Below are 18,137 nucleotides of genomic sequence, written 5' to 3'. Positions count from 1 at the left end.
CTCTAGCCTCAGCCTGTCAGTGCTTGTGTCAAGGTCAAAACATCACCACACTGCTAGAATGTGTGTATTATGTGAGTTCATGCAGGGTCAGAAAAGTCCTTTAGGCACAAACCTTAGCTCTTCACTACTGAATAAACTGTACATTTTTACTTGTAGAAATTCACCATTATTCAGAGGGACTATCTCTACAACATACTGCTGATGCATTAGACCAGGGGTGCCCAATTCTGGTCCTGGAGGGCCGGTGTCCTCCTGGCTTTTGTTCCAACTGCCCCCTAAATTACTTAATTGGACCAATCAAGCACTTATTAGAAGCTTAATTGGTCAAATTAAGCAATTTAGTGTACAGTTGGAACAAAAACCAGGAGGGACACCGGCCCTCCAGGACCAGGATTGGGCACCCCTGCATTAGACTCAAGGAAACCACAGTGAACAAGACGTTTATGAAAACATGAAGCTAAAAGGGAGGGAATGGGCACCACAAAGAAAATAGCAGAGGTTCAATTCCTATCATATTTACTATGAGACATGTGGAAGCCACATTGTGTTTTCCTTTCCCAACTGTACAGTAAAATCTACAAGGCATGGAATTAAATGCATGCAAAAATGAACTACTGACCTGGCATATTTTATAAACAACCTAAAAGAGTCATTAATACTGCCTTGAAACCAGGCAAGCCTCCAGTGCTTTTAACCTCCAGTGCTGTATAATGAGTGATATATTGTGCTGTGGGAGTTTTTATGCTAGTCAGTGTATAAATGAAGCATTCCTTTAGTTTACACGTGTGTTACAAGAATGACAAAAAAATGTAATAAAACTGTGTATTACAATACGTGTAATGTTCAACCACCCTGTGAAGTTATTAACAGTTAACTAGTTTCCCCAGCAGGGTGCAGCAGTGTTCCTTCTGAAAAAAATGTCCCTTTATTCTAATGATGGGCCCGCCCCACTGTATTGATATTTTTGTGTTTGTGTATGTTTCTTGTTGATGACTGGATGTGGACCTATAAATAATGATTTATTTTGTGACAATAAAGCACCAAGTATGAGCTGGGACATACTGTAGGGGGGTCAGCAGTTCCCTGGGTTAATTTTCTTAAGTCCTATATTTAACAATTCAGAGCAGTTTTTAGATATTGTTATTTTGTAATGCTTATAATGTGTCTTATAAGCAATATACAGGTACTGACCACATGAAATCAATATTTTGTGTGGTGGGTAAACAACTACTGAAAATAAATGTATATATTTCAGTGTTATGTTTACAGCTGTTGACCACTAGAAGAAACATAGCGACATATATCCAAAGCATTTACTCCAGTCTTTAAACGTGTGTGACGCATGTTGCTGTTGAAGCTGACACCCTGGGATCCTTCAACAAGCTGCTTTTATTATTATTATTATTATTATTTGTTTATTTAGCAGATGCCTTTATCCAAGGTGACTTACAGAGATTAGGGTGTGTGAACTATGCATCAGCTGCAGAGTCACTTCCAATTACATCTCACCCTAAAGACGGAGCATTAAAAGGTTAAGTGACTTGCTCAGGGTCACACAATGAGTCAGTGGCTGAGGTGGGATTTGAACCAGGGACATCCTGGTTACAAGCCCTTTTCTTTAATCACTGGACCATATTCTGGGATCAATAAGCTACTAACAACCAAACGAACAAGATGGGCCGAATGGCCTCCTCTCGTTTGTTCTTATGTTCTTATATCTGATTATTTCATTTTGGCCCGTTCTGACCCATGTCTGTTTTTTAGGGAATACAAAAAAACAAAACAAACAAAAAAAAATACAATATCAAAAATACATAGCTGAAAGGACTGTTTTAAAATAAGTAGGCTTCCATTTAGATGTACTGTATTGGCTTTGTTGGTACAGTAGTATATTTTCAACAGAAGTATTTTAATTCAGAATGATATGATTCTGAAAATATCACTTGCCAAAACTAGAGACGACACGTTAACTGCAATACAGTACATACTTTTAAATCCGGTACGTATTGTAGCAGTATGTAAAATGTTCCATTAATGAAGTAACAGCAATATGAAATCTAAACGTTACCCATGTACAGAACTGCGTAAAATGTAAAAGGCAAAGCAATTTAGCAAAACAAAAAGATTTAAAAAATAATAATAGTAAAAAAAAAAAAAAAAATCAACAACAGTTTTCAGAATTAAAACAGTATCCAGTTAGTATACAAAATTGCAAATGAAAATGCGCAAAAGCAACTAAAGATCACAGATAAAAAAAAAAATACATCAAAGAATCTAAAACGGTTTTAATGATTAACTGTTACATTACAGTAGCTTGTCTCATTTGCTTTGTTTTGGCTGCATTTTCGTCAGGTGAAACTGGAGGAAGCATTGTGTGACTGCACAATATAAGACAGACTGATTTGGCATTAGAGAGATTTTTTTTAATTTTTAAAAAAAAAAATTTAAAATGTGGGCTTTGACGGATATTCAGATAAATTGTAACATTGAAGAGATGGGCTTTGTATCAGAAAACTGGTGACGGAGTCAGAAATCACGTGTGACGGCTAAGTGCATTCATTTGTTACATATATATATATATATATATATATATAATGGGGATTGATTTTATTCTTAATACAAGGGCGGTAAAACGCGACTGACGTGTATCTGGGTAACGGATAACCGAGTACTGACTGTATACAATATATTTCAATATTTACAAAACAGAAGCAGAAATCTTTAGAAGGATTAAAATGCCATTTATACCAGTACTTAAGATGTTTGGTTCTAGGTTATCAGTTAATTAAAAACTGGAGTAAAGTGCTTTAATAATATCTTCCATTTTGTGGTAATATTTAATTGCGGTAATGTATATTACAACAAAAGCAATTTCACATTTTCTGCACACAGCTGCGTGTTTATGAGAATATGCAGCACTGCACCAGTACTAGCTGGGAAACTTCAAATATTCCTGATCTGCACCTTATGAGACACTTTTCTTTTAAGACTTAAACAAAAACAAAAAAAATTAAATACATATTTGTCTGGTTTCACAGACCCCAATACCTAACGTTACGTAAGATAGTCTGAGATTAGGGCAAATCAGAGCCTGCACTTTACTTTAGGGACTTGAATGCTATTCAAAATGTAAGCTTGCATGATTAATGTACCACTTATAAAGAAAAAGCAAAGGCTTATCCTGTCCTTGTTTTCTTTTTGCTCATCTTGTCCTTGTCAACACCAATGCTACTAGCTTTAAGCTAGAATCACAAGTATTGTTGAGTAATTGTATTACTGAAGTAAGAATATGCTTACATTCTTCTATTTTGAGAAAAGTGCAAAGACAAAGGGACATTTTCAGAAAGGAATAAAAAAATGATATTATACTTGCAAAAAACTACTTAGTAGACAAAGGCCAGCCAATTATTGTTATTAGTAGTTTCTTACTAGTTGTATATTTTTTAAAGTGTTTTATTCCTGTCCATGCCATTGCACTTGCTTGAAAATTGGGCCATGGGAGTTTTAAGCAAAGAGAATCACAAATAATACCATGATCAGGTAAGTATAATCCATACCAAGACAACGGATCTACAGAAATGTGTACAGGTGAGCATTATACACTCAATATAAAATGTTCCAGTAACTATGCCTCGTCACTGAAATCAAGTATTTTAAATAGCTTGACATAATACAGAACAGCGGTAATCAAAAAGCATGCACTGTAGTAGACTGGTGAGTGAAATATATAAATTGGAAAACCACTTTATAAAATAGAAAGGTTACATTTTCTGTATACCTTCTCTGATTGTTCATTAGCTTTTCGAGACAAACTGTATTGTGAGGTTAAACGGTATGTCTAGTAATTTAATAAACGCTACACTTGAGATAATTATATTAATATAATTCTAGATCACAGATTAAAATATAACTGCTGGAAAAATAAAAAGCACCATCAGCAGAGGCAGCCTAAATGAATACTTATAAATAAAGATTTATGTTGTAAACTGTGTTGTATGTATTATACCATGTAACCCTGAGTCCTTGTACACTATTTCAGGGATCTACATTTCCATTGAACTGACTTCCATCGCATGGTTTGTATTTCCTTAACTGCTCCATAAAGCCTGGATTTGGACAAATAGCAGGTCTGGCATTCTTCACTAATGAAAAAGCATCATCAAAATGCAGGTATTCAGTGGACATCAGGTATCCGATGACTATTGAGGCAGAGCGGGATACTCCAGCATTGCAATGAACAAGCACAACTCCATTCTGGAAAATTAAAACACAGGGGATAATAATTGGATATTCCAAATTGGGAGAAAAAAATGATAAAAAAAACAATTGGCAACTACTAATTTTTTTTTAAAAAGTATTAAAAAGTAACATCTTTCTTGTAAACACTGCAGAGTGTTCTGTAACACTTCAGATTGTTAGAGCACAGTGCAGCTTTATGAATAAATGCATTACTTAGCACTGCTGTACTTATCTTTCACTGCTGTACTTGTCTTTCTTTTATCATATCCACAATCTAGTCAACTACCAGATAATTTTATCTGAAACAATAGTTAATTGTGGCGACAGAGTAAAGTATTTAAGAAAAAAACATGTTATCTAATTGCTTTGACAAGATAAGTATGAATAATTTTGATGCATAGACGATACAGAGAATCAGGTTTGGTGTGGATTCTGCTGCATCAAGTAAACTGATCTGTCAAAGTCAATCATAAAATCTACATAAAACATCTCTCCTTGTTGAAACATTTGTCAACTGAAACAAAATTATCAAATAAAAGACCCACTCCAATGTTAAACATATAGGCTACAGCAATTCCTTTTCTGCTGAATGGTATCTGCAGTTTAGAATGATTTTGATGTTCATTCATTTTTTTAAATCTCTGGTATATGGCATTTACTTTTTACTACTAATAATTTGACAACAACTAGTTCTGTGTTGTCCTAAAGGTATATATTATCATTTCTGACCTCGAAGACAGTGTATTCGTCCATATACGTAACTTCAAAAACACACAATCAAAAATAGTAAAACTTAAACAACAAAGGGAAATAGACAAACATTTGGCTAGATTTACATTTTGGCTAGTTTTTGAAGCTATGATGAACACACCATCTAGAGATCAAAGATGTTTAGTTTATAAGTCAACACAGATCAGCAAAATAAAAGCCGGGCAGAATAACTTGGTGACTGATTTGTACTAAATGGCCTGTCAATGACACACATATTCCAAATTCCTAGTACAGCATTTACCTGTGCCTTGGCTTTCTCTATAAACCTGAAGCAGTCTTGAAAAAATGATGTTATATCAGTGTCCGGAAGATCCCATATAGAAATCGCTTTATAAACAAACTGCTCTGGAAATGTGTTTTCAACTCCAAATGCAACATTTAGTACATGTGAAACCTAAAACAAAACAAAAAAGTAACACAATTCAACTTCTTGTAAAAAATATCACACTTGTGAAACCAGCTATTATTTAAAGATTTACTATAAGCAGTTGGCAGTGCTAACATTATATATTCTATGTACATTTTTACCTTAAATTTTTTCAAAGTCTCAAAATCCTGAGCAACGTCTTGTGAGGCTAGAAGAGAAAGGGTATATTAATTAATTAATTTGTGTGCATCTTTCATATTTCTAACAATAATGAAGAATTCAATCAAATACATCACGTATATGTAACTGCATTTGAATTACCAATAATAATATAAAAACAATTTGGTATTACACAGAATTCTGTAGGACTTAATACACTTGTCATATCTGAGATTAAATGCTTGTCAGGCAAACTATGCTCACTTTACATATTTTGCGTTTTAAAATGTGTCAATATTGGTTTAACACTGAGTGTTACTGTAATACAGGGAAGGAAATAAGTCTCCCATTGCATAGCAGTTTCACCCATTCCAGGTTTTAAAATGAGCCTGATTAGCTCCAGTGTATAGGTAGCAATAAACTCCTAGTAAAACCAGGAATGGATCAAACTGCTATGCAATGGAAGACTTATTTCCATCCCTGCTGTAATACAGCTGTAATACAAGACAATAATTACTGTACATTGTGTATTCATTTTCGATGAAGAATGGCGTAATAATAAATATGACAGATTTCTAAAGCTTAAACCAAGGCTGAACAATTACACTTTTATCTCACCAATTAGTAGCCAGGGCTTTATAACTCCAATTTGCAGGTCCAAGCTGAGATCCTGGACATATCCACAAGCTCCCTCGGGCTGCGCTGCTTCTTCCACAGCCTGGACTTTGGAATCTTTCCACGTTTCTATAATTCTCTTTCCAGTTAAAGTGGTTACCCTGGTGCATTGCTTCCTCAGAGCGTTCTTTGAAAAAGACTGTATTTCCTGTGCAAGTGAATGCATCACATACAGTAACAATTGCAAGGTAACAACAACAACAACAAAAATGTTTACAAAAATCCCAAAAGCTCCAAACAGGTGCTCTTCTCTGACCACACTTAAATGTATACTTGACGTCCACTGTATTGTAGCGCTAGTATCTGAAGCAGCACTGACAACAAAAAACAAAAGTTTAACCCTTCGTGTTTAACCCTTCGAATAAGTTCGGTTCAGAACAGCACCACCTAGTTGCTGGGAGGCCAGTTTTTGTTCTTTAAATTAATGTTCCTGAATGATTGTGTCCAGAACTGTACATGTGAAACGTCATTTAACATTGCCACGTGACAATAATAATAATAAGACGAAGAAGAACATATATATATATATATATATATATATATATATATATATATATATATATATATACTTACATGTGAAATTAGCAAAATCCTCAAAATGAGATTAAATTAAATGGCTTCTATAGCGTCGGCACTGTTTTGTTTCTCTGTGTATGAACTCATGCTGACGCTTGCCATGTGTGTGTGTGCAGAACACCAGAACAGAAGCAAACGAACCACACATATTTAATCAGCATGCTTGTTGTATGGGGTCATACACTGGTGATACTTTCAAGGTGAATTAGGATTTGTTTTATGCCAGTTGCATTCAATTGTGTATTAAAATAATAAACAAAAGAGGATGCAATTGAAACCTGTACCAAACCCTTAACAATTCTGCATTATACAGACAGAATAGCCCCAGCGCACAGCAATGTCACGTGATGTGCGTCGGTGTTGCAGGAAACGGCCTCGTTTTGAGTCAGGGCAACACCTAGGGAAAACAGGGAGACGCTGGAAGGAGAGTAAGGGGGTTTGACAGGCTGTTTACCCATAATATGGGAAGATTTAAACACTAAATCGCGACAGTTAATATAAATTCCTAATTTATACACTACAGAAAAAACATTTAAAGGGTCGTTTTTTGTAAAACACTAAGCAGGCACGATGTCGCGGGGAGTGCTGCAGCCTAGCCAGCAAAAGCTGGCGGAGAAACTGACCATCCTGAACGACAGGGGCATCGGCATGCTCACCCGCATCTACAACATCAAAAAGGTGAGGTGGAGGGGAAACGAACACACTTCCCCTCAGTGAAATAATGATTTCGGGAATATTAATTAGCGTTTTGTTTAAGACGATTGGGAGCCATAGCATGAAACATGACTGTGCAGAGACTGGATTTAGGAATGGGATGTGGACGGGAAGAAATGCAGCCAAGGCCCTGAAAATAGTATTTTTGATAACATACAGGCAGCCTGTGAAAAACAGATACAAATGTTTACAATTCATTTTTATATTGTATTTTATGTGTGTGTGTGTGTATATATATATATATATATATATATATATATATATAAATATATATATATATATATATATATACGTGTGTGTGTGTATGTATATGTATATATGTTCTTAAACGTATCTTTGGGTAGCCTACAATCGGATCTACTTGTTAGTGCATTCTTCTGCGCATTTATGTAGTAAAGCCTTATATTTAGGATAACAACCACCATACTGTACCAGAGAGTGATCAGTGCATGGTGCACTCCGATGGTAGTTAAAGTACATCTTTATTTTAGAAAGATGTTGACGTTTGCTGTGATTACAGTCTTAATTTGTATTGCATTTTTTGTCTTCGATTATCAAAACTACCTATACATTACACTTTTTTATTAGTCTTTTTACAATAATTTTATGTATTTATGGACCAGTAATTTACTGCTGTTGAAGAATGTTATCACTACATAACAGTAACTGATAGTTTGTGGACGATACTGTCATCGTTAGAAATTAACATGCCACCCAGCATACTAAATCACCGAAAGTTAGGATTTCAGAGCCTTCCAGAGTTTTTCAGACTGCCCTTACTGTACTTTGTCAGCTGTATATATAATTAGACAATTGAAATTCATCAATATTAAACCATATTAAGTTGTAAGTTGTAATTAGTATTTTGGGCAGGATGTTTGGTACATACTGTATGTAAGCCATTTAACTGACACTGGTGCAAACACGGGAATTCAAGCAGTAACAATTTTTAATGCAGATAAGGATATCTTGTGCTTTTGTGCTTTTCTGCTTCAGCTGTGGTTATTTAGACTAAAACTTTGCCTGAGTCAAACTACTATGCAATTGAGTGAAAAGTAAGTTGCAAAATGTAGCTATGCTTTGCTTTGGGGGGTGGGTGGGCTGAAGAGAATACAGCATAAGAGAATTATATTGATATGGTGTTTTTGTAGGTTTTATTTTATTTTAGTATAATGTATTTGTTACATTCTACTAAAATAAGATATATATATATATTTGCAATAACATATATTTTCAGGCATTACTTTGGGTGTGATGGAGATCATAACCTGGGTCTGTATTGCTCAGCTGTGATACTGGTGATCACCAGTCAGTGTTTGTGAAACATTTTCAGTGGTAGGTTCACAATACAGACTGATTTTGAAGTTGGGTACAGTAAGTGATGGTTACATTTTAATAAGGTGTCAGATAGGGGTGGGTTATTTAGACAGTAATTTTATGTAGGCCTATCATACATCACAATACAGTGGCTTTTTGGGCTTAAACAAAGGAGTCAGCAGATGGATACGTATTTTCCCATAGAATTGTTACTTATTTCTTAAAATAAAAAAAAAGAATTTATAAAAGTTTTTTTTTTTTAAATGTACACAAAAAGTTTAAAAGATTTTAAACATTTGTGTTAAATGTTTCTTTCAAGGAAATTATAGTTTTCCAAAAGGGGTAATAACCTAGGATTTTAAAAACAAATGTTCTTACCTATGAGCATAATAACTTAATTTTCCGTACATTCGGCCTGGAGATTTGATTTAGGCCCTACATTTTGAATTGGGGGAAATCCCGTTTCTCATGCCACAACACCATAGATTCACTGTGTAGCATAGGTAAGTCCTATGTACAGCAAAGGGAGTTCAGGGAGTGAGTTGAGTACTGTATACAGTGTGGATGCTGGTTAAGTGAACTTCACAATGCAGTCCAAGTGAAAATAAAGTCTGGGAAATTACTGTAAGCATCCACAGCAAAATAAGTTACTTGTAAGAAAGTTGTTATACGAATGAGAGGTGTTTTTAAAGCCTTAGTTAATTTACCCTTGAAGATGGCTGACTTAAACATTGCTAAAAGGGCCTTTCGCTTTGGATTTAATGTTAGTGTCCAGGAGTAATTTGGTGCTGCCCTTCCTGTTTTCTTTTTCCTCATGTGATTAGTACTTGTGACTAATTTGGTCTGTGAGGACTTAAGCCTGTGACTGACATGGGTTTGAAAACGAAAGAGTATTAGGTAGTGTTTCCGCTAGGAAAAACTGCTCGTCACCGTCAACTAGCTTTTGAAACCGTCTCTTGATGGGTATTTACAAGTTAATGGAAACGCTGATTGAGTCGTAGAACCACTGTGCCACCCTTATTTACAGTACAGTAGCTTATCGCTTAATCATTACATTGCCCAGGTGGGTTAAAGATCTGGATGACATTGGTCAATTGGTTTTGCTATAAGACCTGGGGGATTATCTGTTTTAGCAGGTTTGTCTAACTTTGATCCTTGCTGCCCATTTATATACCCAGTGAACAGCTGTGAATTTGGGAAAACCCACAGATGCCACACTGCCTATATGTATTCACACCTCCAGCAGAAATTTTAGTAGTCTAATTTGCATATTATTATTATTATTATTATTATTATTCTTTATTACTGTAAACCATACTGTATTTAAATATAGATCTTGTATTGTAACTGTGTACTGCCCTGTAACACCTGTAAGGGGCCTTGCATAAAGGCGTCTGTCAAATAAAAAAATAATAATAACATAACTGCCCAAAAATGTGTTATTACAAAGTACAATATACAGCTTCCCTGAACTACAGTCAAGGGTGTTGGCCACATGTAACCTGCTGCTACAAGCAGTGGAGTGGCAAGGCAAGGCTTCAAGGAGGGAGGAAGCTTGTGTGCCTGCACCTGAAACTAAATATATTGGTAAGCCAACAAGCTGTGTATTACTGTATAAAGCAGGACAGGAAGGTAAAATTATGTCATCAAAAATTGTATTTTAACAACATGATTGTGGAACATTGCCACTTTAAAATATAAATTGCATTAACAAATGCCTAGTGGCTGAATGAGTACCCACATGGAAAATAGGACCAACAATAATACATTTTGACTAACGAACAAAGTAATTTTTAGAGCATTAAAATACCAATGATACATTTTTTTTTTTTTTAATTTAAGCAGTCTCATTTATAAAAACGCAATATTTCTGACATGATGCTGTTCTTGCAGGCCTTAATGAAAGATTTCACTCTAAAAATCTCTAAACATTGTTATTCTGGCAAAGAACCACCTCTGGAAACGTTTGCATGACTACAAAGCAGACTTTAAAGGCATGTATTGTATACTGTAGCTTTACTGTATATTTTCAACTATGTTTTGATTTTTTTAGCAATTAATAATCGTCTTTTGAACACACTGCTTTAAGAACTTTGTATAACATTTTGTTGCTTAAAATTACATGTTTTTACTATTCTAATTTTCCCCTAATCTGTATCCATAAGGTCATCTGTTCAGCAAATAGCCACCAGGAAGACTGTGTTAGATTCCGCTCCAGTTAGCCACAGTATGGATTTAAAATTCCAATTCTATATTGTTAACAATCACTGACTATGCTGTTAGGAGTTTCAAAATGTCATTAAAACAACAAAGCCTCATGAAGAAGCTGGCTACAGTATTAATATAGTTATTTGAACCTGAAAACTGTGTTAGCCATTCATGCAAATGTTGTGGTATAAAAAGAAACTATCGGTGGTTTGATGACAGTCATTCAGGGACCACAGATGCAATTGTGAGTTGTGACTATTACTTGTGGAATGATTTGACTGTTTTAAACTGCAATGTCCAATAATCAATATAATCAGTACAACATTAAATTATACAAACTTGTCCAATAGTTTAGATATCTTTTAATATATAACATTCAGTGCTGTACTGTGTATACTGGACATAAAGGTACAACATAACAGGTTACCAGGGGACTGTCCAGATAATAGGGGTTAGACCTAAAATAATAAAAACAGTTGTCAAATCCTCTTTTGCTAGTCTATACTAAAAAAAATCTTGTTTTTAGTGGATTTTTAAATCAATTCTAAAAAAAAATCTTTCGACAAGTCTTTTTTTTTTTCAATGTCTATTATTTTTATTTATTTATTTATTTACACATTCTATTTAGTGTCCTTGATTATTTTTTTGATAGCAAAGGATTGCTCAGTGAAAACTAAATAAACTACATAAAATTCATCCAAGTACCCGGTGTGCAGACCAAAGGCTAATATAATTGGTGTTTATTAAAATCAGTTGTAAAAATATGGAATTTTGCATCCTGCAGTTTGGAAACCGCAGAGGTCTGTGTATTTAAATGTAGGCCTAATTTATTTCCTGGGTTGTGGTGAAATTTGTCTTCCCATAGTTTAGAAGTCGGGTCTCATGCGTGGGCTAACGCACATCAAATAGCGAATCATGCGCCCAGCCAATCAAAGCACAGTGGGGGAGTAAGGTTACAACTAATAAGGATTCAACATTCTCTTTAAAAGGACCTGTGCGTCTGCGATTGCGAACGGAGGGTATTTTGAAACCAAAAAATAAAGAAGGAAGAAGACAGATGCGCCTCAAGCAAGGCTACATTTATTAGGAGTCTGGGGAGGACTAGTGAATACTTCCACAATTAAAAAAGTAATCTATAAGCAAAATTAAGTTACATAAATATTTCTTTTTCTGTTTCAATTGCTGAGCGAGCGAGCGAAAAATTTAGAATCAGGAGTTATACGTAAGTTAGGCACGTATAGCTCACCTTTGAACCGTGAGGACCGTCACTCGCCTTTATTATAAATGCTTTCCTGTTAAAAAAAATATATACTCATGGTACGCATTTGCGTCTTATACAACAATAACAAAGTCTGCATTTCTTTATTGGTCCGCATGCGTACCTATGAACCCCTGTCTAAAAGGCTTTGTCTGACCTGCCTGGCACTTGCAGCATCTGCAACCTCCAACACTGTTTCAAGTTCAGCGTCTGCTTCCTTCAAACCCTGTAATCGTTCCTTTGTAAGTTCAACGTCCGTTACGGAGAACTATGTTGTGTAAAACACAAGAAGCCAGGAAGATATTGCTTAACCTTCTGTTGTGTTCTGCCACAGACATTCAAACATCGGAATCACATTTTGAGGATTCCAAATGTTCGCTCAGCTACAGTACAAGCACATTTAGAGGTACGATTATACCTCTGGCAGGGGTCGTGGGGTTGAGTAGTGCCACCGCTTCAGTGGATAGCCGTTGTCCCCTATCAGCCAGCCTCTCAGACTGTCATACTGCTGAAACGCAGCTGCCACCTGCGAATTACGTTGATAAACAAGTCATGGGGCTGAGTAACCACAGTTTGCATACACATTTGTGATGTAGTTGTTTGCATCACAGATCACACACTACTTGCACGTTGACAGAATAGGCCCCCTTACGATTTATATAGACGTGCCTATTCTGTGTTGGTACGTGTACTTTAGCACTACAAGCAAACAATGTGCTCTCCCCACGTGTCCTTCCAGGTCAACCTGAAGCAGTTGGCAGATGTCGGTGATTGTTTGTCTGTAGAGGCGAAATTGCTGCATACATTTTGTGTCAGACAGGCTCAGAAAAGACAGATAACTTTTAAATATTTGGGAACGTCTCCTCCTCCACTCTTTGTCTGGCCATGTAGCAATAATAATAATAATAATAATAATAATAATAATAATAATAATAATTGTATTTATTTCTTAGCGACTTACAATTGTTACAATTATTGTCACTCTCTCTCTCTTTGCCTGCTTCCCAGGTAGTTTCACCAGTATTTATAGTCGACCATGTAATTTGCGCACAGCTTAGACCTGGTTTTCACATACTGAAATGCAAACACTAATGCTGTTGATGGTTTGCTAAATCGCTACATTTGTATTTAAATGAGGACACTCCCCAAGTTCAGCCCATGTCAAGCGCTGACGCTAACTTGCCGTGTGGGTACAAAAACATGTGTTGCTAAATCACATAGGTGGGCAAAGTCTGTTTAACCACATATGCACCTGATTCTGGTGCGCAAACTGTCCCCAAAAGTTTTTTGCGATTGCCTTAGGGGTTTGCGAATGTTGCTAAGTAGGGCCCTAGATGTTTCAGTTTTTAGAATTATGTAAGTGTGAGACACAAGTAGGTGATAGTAGGTACAGTACAATACTCGTATTATAGCTTCTAATAGGGTATTCTTTTGTTATATCTGACAGCTTCCTTACAATTGAAATCACATCAGTATTGCCTATAGTTCCATAGTTGTATGTAAAAGATTTGGGTAGTTAACTTTTATTACTGGTACTGTAGCCTACTACAGTATTTGTGTTATTTAGAGTAAGTAGTGGGGTCCGAAAAATAACGTACTTGTAATGTGTCTTTTCACTGTTAACATCCTGAAAACTTTTTACACTTATAACTTTAAACTGATGGCTGCTCTAGTGCACTGATAGTGTAAGGATTATTGCCCACATTGTCAAACAGGTAACACAGCAAATAATGATCCATGATGCGGTGCGGAACAGAAAAGCCAGAGCACTTAAGTTTTTTTTTGTTTTATAATCGTGCTTCCTGCAGTGATTTAGAGGACAGATCTCAAACCCCAGTGCACTAGTGACCATTTTGAGAAAAGCTTTGAAAGTTATAAGTGTGTAAAGTTGTCAGGATGTTACCAATGAAAAGAAAAATTGCAGGTACGTTATTTAAATAGTAGCAACACGTGGGAACGTATAACGTCATGTATTTTCAGAACCCCGCTACTTACTCTTTAACTGACAGAGTAACTGCTATATTAGATATAATTTATGTTAACTTATGCATTGACATAGTAAACTGCATAACATTAGAAACAATAATTTCAACTTTACTGACAGACATTTGGCCAAACTATTGATATACCAATTGGAGGCATGACATTGTTTATGGTGAACTTCACTTCTATATGAAAATAAATTTGTTTTTTTTATGCTTTGAACATTCTTTATTTTTTCTTTAGGTATGTAAAATATTCATTGGCCTTGACTGAAACTACCGTATTGATCTCCTTTTGTTTTACTTGCACGTGTTGATCCTTTTACTAATAAACATGCTACCTGAACCTCTGAAACGTGAATTGAATTCATAAAAACACAACTGCCACAATAATCAATATAGCATGGTGTGTATGTTAGCTGTGGGAACAAAATAATATGCAAATGTGTGCTTTGTAAATGACCTTGTTTAGTAAATTGAAAAATATAATTTTTGTTCCCAAAGCTAAATGTTTGAAATTAGAAATGCATGTTAGATATTGGCAACCTGTGTTTATGTGTAATTTTCTCTCTTTTTGTTACAATGCTTCCCCAGCAAGGACAAGTTTGGAAGGTTTGCAAAGCTTTTCACCTCCCACCCCCAATCCCCAACCCTCCCCCCTCTCCTCTCCCACTTTCTGACCAGTATCACATTCCATGAACTCTCTCTTTTGTAATTCACAATTTTAGAAGTAGAATTCAAGGCTATTGGCAGATCAAATCAACTGTACCCTGTGAAATGCAGTGCCTGCTATTCAGTAAGAGGAAATGTGATTCTTATCTAAATAACACATTGTAAATAGAGCTGAGACAGTCCTATCTTTTGCCTGACAGATGAGCAGTCCCAGGTAAACCCCATGGTAAGCTTGTTATATTGTTAAGTCTTATCAGGGATATACAAGGTACAAAGAAATTACTGAGCAATAATATTACCTTATATATTATTATATATATATATATATATATATATAATATATAAAATAAATGTATGGCTTAATTCATGCATGAGATTGCTCATAATCAGGCTTTAGTAGCTGAGTGTCATACAGTATTCCTGTAAGAGGAACTAGGAATTTGGTAATCTCTATGGGCACCTAAAAATATAAATGCAGTGATAAACTGTATAAAAGACAAAAACTACAGTATTAATACACGGTCTTTAGAGACCACTGTGACTTGCTTAATAATGGTAATTTAGTACTGAAACTTAAATTTGCCTTTATAGAATTTAACTTTTCCTAAACCTTTCATTGAATTGCTTTTATTTTAGTTGCTGATAAAGAAATGATGTATTGTAGTCTGTTAATGTTTAAGCCGGATAATTACTGTGGATGGAAGCGCCACATGACATCAGTTCTAATAAATTCAGTTATGTAATTTAGACATTAAGTCTGACTGCATTAATATACTACAGGACCTGAGGGTTTTTATTTTATTTATTTTTTCTCCCTCTTCTTCTCTTTCTTCCTTCTGTGGTTTTGCTAAGATAAATCTGGCAATTTTGAAAAATATTTTCAGTAAGGTAGCAGTTTTAGACAAAGTGAAGGTGAGGTTATAAATAAAATCCATCTATCTTAAAATTTGTATTTTAAATTAGGTAACAGCCAAACTTTACTAACAAACAATGAGTAAACATGAACTGCACTGTGATGTGATGTGTGACCTGGTCTTATATTATCCCCCTTCCCTTACCTGTGTTTTTGCAGCAGGTTTAGACATTGAGAATACTGTGTTTCTTCCCGCTTTAGTGTTGCATGATTGATAGAGTTTTCTGTAAAACTATTACAGTGAGTAATCCTGACTTTTTTTTTAATCCTTCATTTGGATGCCAGGTATATAAGCGGACTAGAGGGAAAAAGAAAGGAATGTAGTTAGAGAAACACATTTATTTCACAAGACAGCACAACATGCATGCATCCCATGAACCAAGCACAGTCCTACCTCAATTGCACCTTTGTCCAATTTTTTACAGAATTAAGTTTCAGATAATCACAGCCTTGTGTTGGCACTTTTAAAGTAAACTAAAAACTCGCCTTTTCTTCCTATAGGACTGAGTCTTTTCACCCTCCGCTGTGTTGCACTAACTGCTTTGAAACTTCCCATACAGCATCTTTCCGTAGCAGAGCATATTTCTATTCTTTCTCCCATTGCATATCCAGCTGTGACAAACCCCTGCACCTTGCCTTCTCATCTTGTCACCTGTCCACTGAAAACCAATCCGTGTTTTACTCTACAATAGTAGCTTTGCTTACAAAGGCATTCCTACTGTAGCATTTGTATCTGTTTTTATTATTTCTACTCTTATTTTAGGCATGTGGAGACCCCAAAGCAAAGCCGTCATACCTTATAGACAAAAACCTTGAGTCTGCTGTCAAGTTCATTGTCAGAAAATTCCCGGCTGTGGAAACACGCAACAACAATGTAAGTGGTGAAATAAGCATACTTTTCTATTGGTACTAGAGTGCTCTACTATGAGGAATACGTGTGGTACTGCTCTCTCTTCTATGCACTACTACAAAAGACTATATTTGTTTTGTTTGGTTTTTTGTAAAAAAAAAAAAAGGAAATTGTAATATTTCTTGTTCATTAATGTGTATAGTGGGCTATGAGGAACACTGCCATGTACATTAGGGAACACTACTGTAATTTCTGTGACAGCTGAACAGTTGCTCTAGAGTTAGCACAAAACAATATTTTAAGTGCAGAAGCAGTATAAAATATGTATTTTGTTCTGGCCAATTTATTTTACAGTGTACATTGTAGGGTGCAGTGAAATGGTACTGATGCTAATTAGGAGGAGAGGCATAGATTTTAATGCTACAAGAGCTACACCATAAAATTGTAACCAGGTTAATGTGTACTATACAAATTTCATTTCAGCTTAAGTACATTACAATGTGTATAGTCTCTTGAGTTTCTTGTGAATATAATGAATTAGCATATAAATGAGCTTGGCAGTATTATTTCTGTAAGCAATTATTCAAAGTTTAATAAATATGTACAACTTTTACTATTTTCTTACTGTTGACATACATTTGTTTGTGGTAGTACAAATATACAATATTACAGTGGAGTAAACTTTAATTACCGGATGGCTTGATTGAGCACTGTGCCATAGCAGTAAGTACCTTGCTGTGAAAATATTTCTATTTTTTTTACTTGTAAGCAGGTAAGTTTCTTCAACATATAAAATTAAATCACTGCTAATTGTATACTGTAAGTTTTCCTGTAATGTGTTTGCCCCAACCTTGTATCATTTATGATATTTCCAATAGATCTGGCATACCAGTGCCTTTCTAAAAGGCATAAATCAAATAGTTTTATAGTTTAACATTAGTTAAATGTGAAGTCAGTATTTGTTAGAAATTACACACAACTGAGTTTTTATGTACTGACTACTGTATTTACAGTACATACCTCTAGCCTCATCAGTTTTATTGTGTTACATTTCTGTTATTATTCTTTATGTATTTATTTAATGTTTTTCTACTTTTCATTAAGAATGTGGACCCACTGGGCACTATTGATTCCAACCATATTATTAGTATTAGTTATTCTTAATAATTACTACTTTGAGTCTTAACAACATTGTCAGTTACTGTACAGTGTGTGACAAAAAATAAACAAATACCCACATTTAGTAATGAAATTGAAAACGCACAGATTATGACTATGATCCTCCATAGCTAAACAAACTCTGCTGTGTTATGTTGAGGTTTTGAACAGCACTGTGACTTGGCCTGGAATGTGGGTGTAGTCTTTTTACACACCCACTCTGAATTACCTCATTCCTGACCTCGGCAGCTGATTTCGTTTTTAGAACACAATTCAGA

At 35.2% G+C, this 18,137-nt stretch overlaps 2 protein-coding genes across 7 annotated transcripts in view; one reads left to right on the top strand and one right to left on the bottom strand.

Moving 5' to 3' along the window:
* Positions 1–2,443: 2,443 nt before the first annotated feature.
* Positions 2,444–6,525, bottom strand: LOC117426861 (dual specificity protein phosphatase 19-like). Its single transcript, XM_034045002.3, has 4 exons — positions 6,155–6,525; positions 5,539–5,585; positions 5,252–5,404; positions 2,444–4,254 (listed from the first exon to the last, which is right to left on the bottom strand). The coding sequence occupies exons 1-4, from the start codon at positions 6,375–6,377 to the stop codon at positions 4,036–4,038; spliced, it is 642 nt and encodes a 213-aa protein (XP_033900893.1). The 5' UTR covers positions 6,378–6,525; the 3' UTR covers positions 2,444–4,035.
* A 588-nt stretch (positions 6,526–7,113) lies between these two features.
* Positions 7,114–18,137, top strand: part of LOC117426468 (nck-associated protein 1) — a 53,768-nt gene continuing 42,744 nt past the window's right edge. For 4 of the 6 annotated variants that reach the window (XM_034044052.3, XM_034044053.3, XM_034044051.3 and 1 more), the window contains exons 1-3: positions 7,114–7,465; positions 14,861–14,878; positions 16,615–16,725. In XM_034044052.3, the coding sequence (XP_033899943.1) occupies positions 7,358–7,465; positions 14,861–14,878; positions 16,615–16,725 (237 nt within the window). In that variant the 5' untranslated portion in view covers positions 7,114–7,357. The remainder of the gene's footprint in view (positions 7,466–14,860; positions 14,879–16,614; positions 16,726–18,137) is intronic. The other 2 variants (XM_034044056.3, XM_034044054.3) reach the window with 1 other exon arrangement.

Source organism: Acipenser ruthenus, unplaced genomic scaffold (assembly GCF_902713425.1).
Source record: "Acipenser ruthenus unplaced genomic scaffold, fAciRut3.2 maternal haplotype, whole genome shotgun sequence".
Classification (NCBI taxonomy): Eukaryota; Metazoa; Chordata; class Actinopteri; order Acipenseriformes; family Acipenseridae; genus Acipenser; species Acipenser ruthenus.
Note: the sequence above shows the minus strand (reverse complement) of the source record. Positions and strands in the feature narration are given on the sequence as shown.